Source organism: Bison bison, unplaced genomic scaffold, assembly GCF_000754665.1.
Source record: "Bison bison bison isolate TAMUID 2011002044 unplaced genomic scaffold, Bison_UMD1.0 scf7180017864371, whole genome shotgun sequence".
In the NCBI taxonomy this organism is placed as follows: Eukaryota; Metazoa; Chordata; class Mammalia; order Artiodactyla; family Bovidae; genus Bison; species Bison bison.
In genome coordinates this window covers 6464647-6475208 of record NW_011494943.1, presented here as the reverse complement: position 1 = coordinate 6475208, position 10562 = coordinate 6464647, and the positions used below count along the sequence as shown (strand labels likewise).

At 47.9% G+C, this 10562-nt stretch overlaps 2 protein-coding genes across 5 annotated transcripts in view; both read left to right on the top strand.

Moving 5' to 3' along the window:
• CD300C (CD300c molecule) overlaps positions 1–2044 on the top strand; it is a 6047-nt gene extending 4003 nt beyond the window's left edge. For all 3 annotated transcript variants that reach the window (XM_010856115.1, XM_010856114.1, XM_010856113.1), the window contains 2 exons: positions 167–290; positions 1442–2044. In XM_010856115.1, coding sequence (XP_010854417.1) covers positions 167–290; positions 1442–1550 — 233 coding nt within the window. In that variant the 3' untranslated portion in view covers positions 1551–2044. The remainder of the gene's footprint in view (positions 1–166; positions 291–1441) is intronic.
• Positions 2045–7111: 5067 nt separating this feature from the next.
• Positions 7112–10562, top strand: part of CD300LB (CD300 molecule-like family member b) — a 13117-nt gene continuing 9666 nt past the window's right edge. For both annotated transcript variants that reach the window (XM_010856110.1, XM_010856109.1), the window contains exon 1: positions 7112–7268. In XM_010856110.1, coding sequence (XP_010854412.1) covers positions 7229–7268 — 40 coding nt within the window. In that variant the 5' untranslated portion in view covers positions 7112–7228. The remainder of the gene's footprint in view (positions 7269–10562) is intronic.

Sequence of the window (10562 nt, the reverse complement as noted above, 5' to 3'; positions counted from 1 at the left end):
GGGGGCCCAGGGTCTGGCCAGGCCTGGGTGAGGCCATGGGGAGCGGTGGACACGCACATCTGACCAGATGGCCTGAGTGACCTTGACTGTGTGAGTCACAGCCACAGGGGGACAGAGTGTGGGACGCGGGGAAGGAAACGGGGCCTGCCTTGTGCTTCTCCCTCAGCCCCTGCTACAGCCAGCGGCCCCGAGAGGTCCACGGGCTCCCCAGGCTCTCCCACGACCCTGCCAGTGCCCACCTGGAGCACCGCATCTAGTCAGGAGACCCCCGATCCCGGCCAAGCTCCTCGGTAAGGGGCCACGTCCCAGGACTTTGGCACCTGGGTGGTTTCTCCTCTGGGTGAGGGGACAGGTCGGGGATCTGGGTCTTCTGTCTCCGGGCCCCTCGTTTATTCCCACACCGGACTGTGAAGGTCCTACTACGTGCCTGGGGCTCTGCTGTGGATGCAGTAAGACCACCCAGGCAGGATCTGGCTCCGATGAGAGTTGTGCTGTAAGGGGGAAGTCACGCCCTGGACCAGTCCACACAGAGTTCCTATGTAAATATGGTGGTTTGGGATGGGTACTACAGAGAGATACCAGTCACTGGGGTTTTGGTGAGAGTGTGTGTGGGAAGGTGATTAGATTTGCTATTTAATACATGATAAGCAGGGACGCCTGGCTGAATCCTTTGAGGGGAAGACCTGCAGGATCTTGGGAGCCTGGCATTAAGGTTTCTGCAAAAATAAAACTCTAGGTAGAGAGAAAAGTGAGTGCAAATGTCCCATAAAAGGAGGCCTCAGGACCCGGTCCAGGGCAGAGCAGGTGGCAGAAGCTCTGGGCATCACTGGCCCCTGCACTGTGACCCCTGCCCCCCAGAAGCCTGGTCAGACGTGTCATCCTGTCGAAGAACCCCAGCCTCCGGGGCGGAGAGAGCTCAGGGAGTCATTCGTTCATCCATCGACTACTACCGTCACTTGTTTTTTTAACGTTCACCATATGACTTTTTTAAATTTAATTTTTATTTCATGTTAGAGTATACGGCAGATGTTTAAGGGCTGGTCTTCAGAGGCATCAAGCTGGTATGAGTTTCTCCCTGTGAATAGAACAGTTCCTTCCTTCATGGAAAAGGCTGTTTATAGGAGAGGAGACACGACTGATTACTGTACCCCAGATAGGGTAGCCCCACATGTGGAGGGCCTTGGAAGGAACCCTCCTCCTGCCCAGATCCCGCCAAGATCCCTGGTCCCCCTCAAGTGATTCTCACCCTCACGCTCACAGGCCTAATTCTCAAGGGGATTGTTAAGCAGAGAGAAGGGGAGCAGAAGGCCTTAGAGCAGGGCTGCCCTGTCCGGGGGTGATCTTCGTGTGGACTGCCGTGCCCTCAGCTCTGGGGGGCGGGGGTGGAGAGACCAGGGCGTCTCTCTAAGGATGCGGTTCACTGTCCCCGTGTTCCACACAGGCCCCCGCTGGGCAGCGCCCACTTCCTGCTGCTGGTCTTCCTGAAGGTGCCCCTGCTCCTGGGCATGCTCGGTGCTGCCCTCTGGGTCCACAGGTCCAGGAGAAGCTGAGAACCAGTGACATCTGTTGCTATGCCTGCTCAGGGTCACAGCCCCCCCTGGTGGACGGAAATGACTCCTGACCAATAAATTCAGTGCCAGTGTCGCTGTCAGAACACTAGGTGAACTTTTAGGAAACTTTTTCTTGTGATGTATCATACAAACAAAAGAATATACCTAATAAATGCCTACTCTTTAAACCAGGAATGCCCTATAACACTTGAGTGTATACCTTGCAGCTTAAGTAATAGACGTCGTTAAAAATTTTGAAGCCCTAAGTTCCTCCTTTAACTCTGGATTTTACATTCATCATCTCCTTTCTTCCTGGTTTTACCATATATGTGCGCATGATTTTCCAGAGTGTGTATGTGTATACACACACAGGTTTGTCAACCCAGCATCTTCTTTGTCAGTTTAATTTAATGTTTGTTTTATAATGGAATAGAGTTGATTTACAATGTTGTGTTAGCTTTAGGTGTACAGTAAAATGATTCTGTTATACGTACATATGAGTTCAGTTCTCAGTTCAGTCGCTCAGTCGTGTCTGACTCTTTACGACCCCATGAATTGCAGCACGCCAGGCCTCCCTGTCCATCACCGACTCCCGGAGTTCACCCAAACTCACGTCCATCGACTCGGTGATGCCATCCAGCCATCTCATTCTCTGTCGTTCCCTTCTCCTCCTGCCCTCAATCCCTCCCAGCATCAGAGTCTTTTCCAGTGAGTCAACTCTTTGCATGAGGTGGCCAAAGTATTGGAGTTTCAGCTTTAGCATCAGTCCTTCCAATGCAGAGTTCCAAAGAAGAGCAAAGAGAGATAAGAAAGCCTTCCTCAGCAATCAGTGCAATACATACATAGGCTGCTGCTGCTGCTAAGTCGCTCCCGTCGTGTCCGACTCTGTGCGACCCCATAGACGGCAGCCCACCAGGCTCCCCTGTCCCTGGGATTCTCCAGGCAAGAGCACTGGAGTGGGTTGCCATTTCCTTCTCCAATGCATGAAAGTGAAAAGTGAAAGTGAAGTCGCTCAGTCGTGTCCGACTCTTTGCGACCCCATGGACTACAGCCCACCAGGTTCCTCCATCCATGGGATTTTCCAGGCAAGAGCACTGGAGTGGGTTGCCATTTCCTTCTCCAATGCATGAAAGTGAAAAGTGAAAGTGAAGTCGCTCAGTCGTGTCCGACTCTTTGCGACCCCATGGACTACAGCCCACCAGGTTCCTCCATCCATGGGATTTTCCAGGCAAGAGTACTGGAGTGGGGTGCCATTGCCTTCTCCTAAAACATACATATACATATATCTATTTTTTAGATTCTTCTCCCATAGAGGTTGTTCCAGAGTATTGATGAGAGGTCCTGGTGCTATGCAGTAGGTCCTTGTCGATTAACTATTTTATTCAATATATATAGTAGTATGTATATGTTAACCTCAGACTCCTAATTTATCCTCCGCTCAGAGCATTCATATATTTTTAACAGTCCCCAAGATTACTTTCTTTTCATTTTTTCCAGGTATTTTTAGATATAACTGATGCACAGCCTCCATTTCTCCGTGCGTGCACACCATGCCTTCTTCGTCTTTTCATCTGCTGTTATTGTAGTGAACACGGTGTGTGGGTATTCTTCGAGACCCTGTTTTCACTTCCTTCTGATACACATCTAGAAGTGGGATGGCCAGGTGATATGGTAGTTCTTCTCTTCAGGTTTTGAGGCACCTCCATGCTATTTTCCATAGAGGTAACGATGCACAGCGATTCCCTCGTCTCCACATTCTTGCCAGCCCTTGTTAACTGTCGTCTTCTTGGTGATTGCCATTCTACAGGCGAGAAGCAATTGGCATTTCCCTGGTGGTTAGCGATGTTGACTATCTTTCCATGGACCTGTTGGCCATGAAATGGACACTTTGGAAAACTGTCTACTCAGTTTCTCTGCCGTTTTTCTTTTTGGCCACCCCTTTTGGCTTGTGGGATCTTAGTTCCCCAAGCAGGAACCGAACCCATGCCCTAGGCAGTGACAGAGTGGACTGCTCATCACTGGGCTGCAGAGACGGAATTCCTCACCACAATTTTTAAACTGGATTTTTTTTTTCGTGTTGAGTTGTATGATTTCTTTATATATTTGAGACATTAACCCCTTATTCCGAAGTATGGTTTGCAAATTTTTTCTCCCATTCTGTAAGTTTCCTTTTCATTTTTGTTGATTGCTTCTTTTACTGTGCATAAGCTTTAAAATTTGATGCAGTCCCACTTATTAATTTTTGCTTTTATTGATTATGCTTTGGGTGTTATATTAAAAAAATCATTACCAAGACCAATGTCACAGAGCTTTGTCCCTAGGTTTGATTTCTGTGTATTCTTGGACTTTTTTCCTAGAGCCTTTATCCCGTTTTATTTGTCTAATTGACTCTGAAAACTGTTGTTACAGCTTTATTAAAAGTCTTGCTATCTGATAGGACATTACTGCACATTGTTGTCTGACATTAGGAGTCTTTGCAAATATTGGCCATTCCCTCTTCCATATAAATTTTACAATTAATCAAATTTAAAAGGAAGAATAAACTATGTTGAGAAAAAAAAACCACAAGATCATTTCAACTGAAGCAGAAAAAAAATATTTGATAAAATTTAACCCCTTTTCATCATGAAAAACACTCAAGAAACTAGAAATAAAAAGAGAAACTCTAACATATAGCAACCCTGCTAAAACCCAACTCCTTCTAGCTTTATGTGTAGACAATCAAATCACCTATAATAATTTGGAATTTGGTTTCTTCATTTCCAGTTCTCATTTCTTTTGTTTCTCGTTCTATTTATTCCATGAGCCAATCAAAGCCTTGAGTCGAAGTCATCCTTATGAACATCCTGGTCTTCCTCCTGCTTTTAAAGGGAAGCCTTTTCATGATTTGCCTTTTTTCCCTTTGGCCGTGCCCTGAGGCTTGCAGGACTTCCCTTGTGGCTCAGCTGGTAAAGAATCTGCCTGCAATGTGGGAGACCTGGGTTTGATCCCTGGGTTGGGAAGATCCCCTGGAGGAGGAAACGGCTACCCACTCCAGTATTCTGGCCTGGAGAATTCCACAGACTATATAGTCTATGGGGTCACAAAGAGTCGGACGTGACTGAGCGACTTTCACTTTTGGCATTGAAAGTATGGAGTCCTAACTACTCGATCCCCAGGGAAGTCCCTACTACTGGTTTTAACGTTTGCAGAATATTTCCTTATAGATATCTTTCCATTCCTAGCTTCTCATGAAAAGTACTGGATTTGTATATAATGCTTTGCATGTTGTTGTTCCGTCATCCAGTCGTGTCCAACTCTTTACGACTCCATGGACTGCAGCACACCAGGCCTCCTTGTCCCTCATCACCTCCCGGAGTTCACCCAAGTTTATGTCCATTCAATTGGTGATGCCATCCAACCATCTCATCCTCTGTCACCCCCTTCTCCTGCCCTCAACTTTTCCCAGCATCATGGTCTTTTCCAATGAGTTGGCTCTTTGAATCAGGGGGCCAGAGTATTGGAGCTTCAGCTTCAGCATCAGTCCTTCCAATGAGTATTCAGGGTAATGTGGTTTCTCTCCTTTGTTACATTCAGTTCAGTTCAGCTCAGTCCCTCAGTCGTGTCCAACTCTTTGAGACCCCATGAACCGCAGCACACCAGACCTCCCTGTCCATCACCAACGACCGGAGCTTGCTCAAACTCATGTCCATTGAGTCAGTGATGCCATCCAACCATCTCATCCTCTGTCATCCCTTTCTCCTTCCGCCTTCAATCTTTCCCAGTATCAGGGTCTTTTCCAATGAGTCAGTTCTTTGCATCAGGTGGCCAAAGTATTGGAGTTTCAGCTTCAGCATCAGTCCTTCCAATGAGATTCAGGACTGATTTCCTTTAGGATGGACTGGTTGGATCTCCTTGCAGTCCAAGGGAGTCTCAAGAGTCTTCTCCAACACCACAGTTCAAAAGCATCAATTCTTCAGGACTCAGCTTTCTTTATAGTCCAACTCTGACATCCATACATGACTACTGGAAAAACCAAAGATTTGACTAGACGGACCTTTGTTGGCAAAATAATGCTTTTTAATATGCTGTCTAGGTTGGTCATAACTTTTCTTCCAAGTAGCAAGTGTCTTTTAATTTCATGGCTGCAGTCACTATCTGCAGTGATTTTGGAGCCCCCCAAAATAAAGTCTCTCACTGTTTCCATTGTTTCCCCATCTATTTGCCATGAAGTGATGGGACCAAATGCCATGATCTTAGTTTTCTGAATGTTGAGTTTGAAGCCAACTTTTTCACTCTCCTCTTTCACTTTCATCAAGAGGCTCTTTAGTACTTCTCTTTCTGCCATAAGGGTGGTGTCATCTGCATATCCGAGGGAACTCCCTAAATTTTTTATAGCAGCAGCAGACTTGCTCCACCTTCCCAGAGAAGTGAAGATGGTGGGGCAGTGAACTGACTGGTTCTGAGAAAACCTGGGGGAGACTCATATCCCAAACCTTTTCCTACTTCCCCTCACTTTCTCGGGCCCATTGCGCCCTGGTACGTGACTAAGGTCCTCTTACTCCCCCCAGCCCTTCTGAATGTGTGCTGAGCCACCAAAGCTCAGGACTTCCAGGGACGGCTCCCTGTCCAATTTGGCTCTGGACACCTGGAAAGAAACACCCTCACTTGCCTCTCAGAACTGCTCTTAAAGAGTTTTACTCCTGGGTTATATATATTGTGATCTGAATTAAATGATATCTGGTGAAGATTAGAATTTGTCCTATTATTAGTGAGGAAAACCAGTCCACTGGCTTCTTCTCAGCCTCTTGTCCTGGGCTTTTTTCTTTTTTGGCTACACCCTGTGGCATGCAGGATCTTAGTTCCCGGACCAGGGATGGAACCCAAGCCCCCTGCAGTGGGAGCACAGAGTCTTAACCCCTGGACTGCCAGGGAAGCCCCATCCTGTGCTTATTTTAATCCTACTCTTCATTTAGAGTCTGAACTCTTGCCCAGGGTACGAATAAGGACACACCGTGCTAACCATACCCCAGAACTCTGTTTTTGGAACCTCTCATACGTTTCCTCATTAAATTCTCATAACGACTCTTATTAGTCCATTTTACAGATATAAACACTGAGGCTCAGAAAGATTACCTAAGTTGTCCATAGTTCTATGGCTTATATGTGGTGCTCATGGGGTTAGAGCCCTGGTTCGTCTCATTTCGTAGCCGGCACATTTATGCACATGGCTGTAACACCTGGACGGAGGCATCAGCAGGTGTGCCAAGCATGGACACCTGACATGTGAGTTGGAGAGTTTCCTGCTGCTGGGACCTATTGCTCTCATGGAGAATCACTTCTGGAGTTGACACCAGACCCAAGGCCTGGTAGGTCAGATACCCGCTCCTCTGACCCCTCTGCAGACACAGGCCCCCTTTCTCCCTTGCACAGCTCCCTAGCTTCCTCTTTCTTACCTAGTGCACACTCTCATGCCCTGTGACCCAGCCCCACCAAGAAACAGCACTGCTTATGCTGAATAATTAAAAGCAGGAAACACTCACTCTATAAAAGGAAGCGAATGAGTAAGAAACTCAAAGGCGGTCTGGACAGGCAGAGGGCACCAACCTGCCTGTGCCCAGAGCTTTGAGAGTCAGCTGGCACCTGGGCGTGCTTCCCAGTTTGTAAGTCAGCGGGGAGAGGAACCCGGAGGCAGGACCATGAGGCTGCCCCCAGCTCTGCTTCTTCTCAGTCTCCCAGGTGAGCAGGCTGGGGCACTGCAGGGGGTGAGGGGGTGGAGGGTCTGTGCCAGATATGTGTGCATGCTAAGTCACTAAGTCGTGTCCAACTCTTTGCTATCCTGGGACTATCCCACCAGGCTCCTCTGTCCACGGGGTTCTCCAGGCAAGAATACTGGAGTGGGTTGCCATGCCCTCCTCCAGAGGATCTTCCTGACCCAGGATTATAATCCACATCTCTTGCCTCTCCTGCCTTGGCAGGTGGGTTCTTTACCACTGTGCAGCCTGAGAAGCCCTTGTCCCAGGTACAAGGAAGAATATCTTGGGGAAATGAGAGCTGACTTTGTTACTTCATCCAGCGAAAGTTCACTAGGTTCCTCTTTGTACCAGGCAGGCATCTGGCCCTGAGGAAGGGAAAAGAGAAATAGGACTGACCATTAAAAAGAGGAGCTGGGAGTTCCCTTGTGGTCCAGCAGTTAGGACTCTGCACTTTCACTGCTGAGGGCCTGGGTTCAATCTCTGGTCAGGGAACTAAGTTTCCACGAGCCAAGCAGAACAGTCTCATGGCAACTGTCCATCTGATGAGCTTGGGAGAATATAAGGATCAGCTCTTCACGTGGAGAAGAGGGACCAATGTTCCTCAGAGAGGGAACTGCATGCCAAGGGTTGGAGGCTTGAGAAAGGACGCTGGGTTCGTGCAGAGGGAGCTCTGAATTCTCAGAGAGGCTTGGGGTAACTGGTTGGAACTGAGGTTAGGAGCGCCACAGATAGGACTCTGAAAGGCCCGGGATATCCTGCCCAGGAATGGAGGCTTTCAAAGAGGAAACTGCTGGGTGACAGGAGGGGCTTCTCTTCTATGGAAAACCATTGCCCTAGCGTCCAGGAAACAGTGTGGAAGCTTGCACAATGTAGGCAGTAGGTGTGGGTCACCCTCCAGGCCTGGGGACTGACCATATGACGCTCACAGACCACTCTGTGGAGGGGCCGCAGGAAAGAGCACAGCCAAGGAGTCCGGAGAGCCGAGTTCTGGTTCCTTGTTGGATTTCCGATGGGATGGGAGTCCTTGAGCCCTTTCTAGCTCTAATGATGTAGGACTCTACCATTCAGATGGTAGGGCTGTGGGCGTCCCCGAATTCTCACTGCCATTGTTGATGGTATTGATGCTGAAGAAGCCTTCTGATGATACCTGTGGATGGCTTGTGGGACTGGCTTGTCTGTGACGGCCATGTCACTAACAGCGACCCCAGACGGCCCAGACTCCCAAAGGATGACCGCTCAGAATGTCTGCATCTACCCCCGGGGTCCAGCTTTCCATCTGAGTTCCAAGCCCAGCCCTCCATCTCCTCTCTCTCTTAACCTCAACGTCCAGCTCACCGGGAGGCCAAGGAGAAGGGTGTGGATGGACTGTGTTGGGATCACATGCTCCTACATGCATGTACACAACACACTCACCCATACACACATACATACCTATGGAATCACATGCCAGTTCACGTCTATATTCTCACACGCTCATAATACACACACACACACTCGTATGGACACACAGACACACACATATATTCACTCACAGGGACACAGAATAACACACACACTCGCACAGCCACACAGGCCGATTGGTGGCTTGGGGGGAGGGTTGGCCTTGCGAGAAGGGATGAGTCCCTCCTCTTCCAATTCTGAACGAACTTGGGCATGAAGTTAGTCAAGGATGGAAAAAAAAGAGCGAGCCAGTCAAGTTTTCACGTCTAGACACCATCAGCCGCCCTGGGTTTCCTCTGTGAAAGGCAGGAGAGAAGGTGGGCATGGTGAAGTCACAGCGACCCAGCTTCTGGTTGGACATTCATCTGCTTGGTATCTTGACCCCCAACAACCCTGAGAATGGAATAAGAGATTTCTGTTCTCCAAAGAGCGAAGTGTTGCAAGAATAGCCAGGGGCCCAGATTTGCACCCCAGAAACTATTTCTCTTAGCTTGGGCTGGCATGACGTCTGGGGAACACCAGCCCAGACGCCCAGCCCCATAAGTGGAAACTAAGACAGGATCAAACCTCACTGCACAACACACATTCCCTCTGGAACAGGACCTCTGCTCTGAGCCCCCCTTGGGTGAATTTGACTCATTTTTATGCGTCATTTGTCACTCGCTATCAGCCTAGATGTGGAGATTAACCATGATCTTGATTTTGAGACAGGACTGTCCACCCAAGAATTTTGCACAGAGGGCAAACTTTCCTGAAAGCTTGACATGAAAAAGAAAGTTTATATCTCAAATTCACGAAAGAAAAAAAAAAAAATGAAATTGAAATTCAAACAGCCAGGCTCCTCTGTCCATGAAGTTCTCCAGGCAAGAATACCCGGTTGGGTAGCCATTCCCTTCTCCTGTGGATCTTCTCGCTGGACGCACAGATCAAACCTGGGTCTCCCGCATTGCAGGCAGATTATTTACTGTCTGAACCACCAGGGAAGCCCCAAACAGGCTTAGGCTTTTAAAACCCATCAGCTACATTTCTCAGAGTTCTGCTCCCAGGTCAGCAGTACTGTCGTATCATTTTTCTCTCTTCCTTCAGACCAGTTCTTGGAGGAATTCCCTGGAGGTTCGGTAGTTAGGACTTCTTGCTTTCATTGCTGGGGCCCGGAGGTTCAATCCCTGGTCAGGAACTAAGATCCTGCAAGCTGCAGCAGCAAGGCCAAAAAACAAAAACTAAAAATCAACAACAACAAAAAACTCTTGAAAACACACGTAGGTCCAATGAACAGTTTATTATCCATCATAATCTCTGTTTATAAAAACCTCCCATGTATTTTTAAAAAACAAGCTGCATCACGTTATGAGTGCTGGACGATTCTGTTAAATTCCCTACCCTGGGGTGGGTGGCGTTTGTTTCCAAGTATCCATACCTGTTTTCTGCTGTTTATGATCACCAGCAGATAGAATCTGTATTCATTGTGCTTTTGCTTCCTACTATAGCTGTGTTATTTATTTTTAAGGGAAAAAAAAAATGACCCTTTCTGCTGACTCTTACATAAGATTTTAATTTACATCAATTCCTGTCTTTTTTTAGCAATTCTCTTAATTGACTCCTTTTTAATGAAAAAAAAAAAGCTGTTAATTATGTTCATTATTCAGTTCAGTTCAGTCACTCAGTTGTGTCCGACTCTCTGCAACCCCATGAATCGCAGCTCGCCAGGTTTCCCTGTCCATCACTAACTCCGGAGTTCACTCAGACTCATGTCCATGGAGTCAGTGGTGCCATCCAGCCATCTCATCCTCTGTCATCCCCTTCTCCTCCTGCCCCCAATCCCTCCCAGCATAAGAGC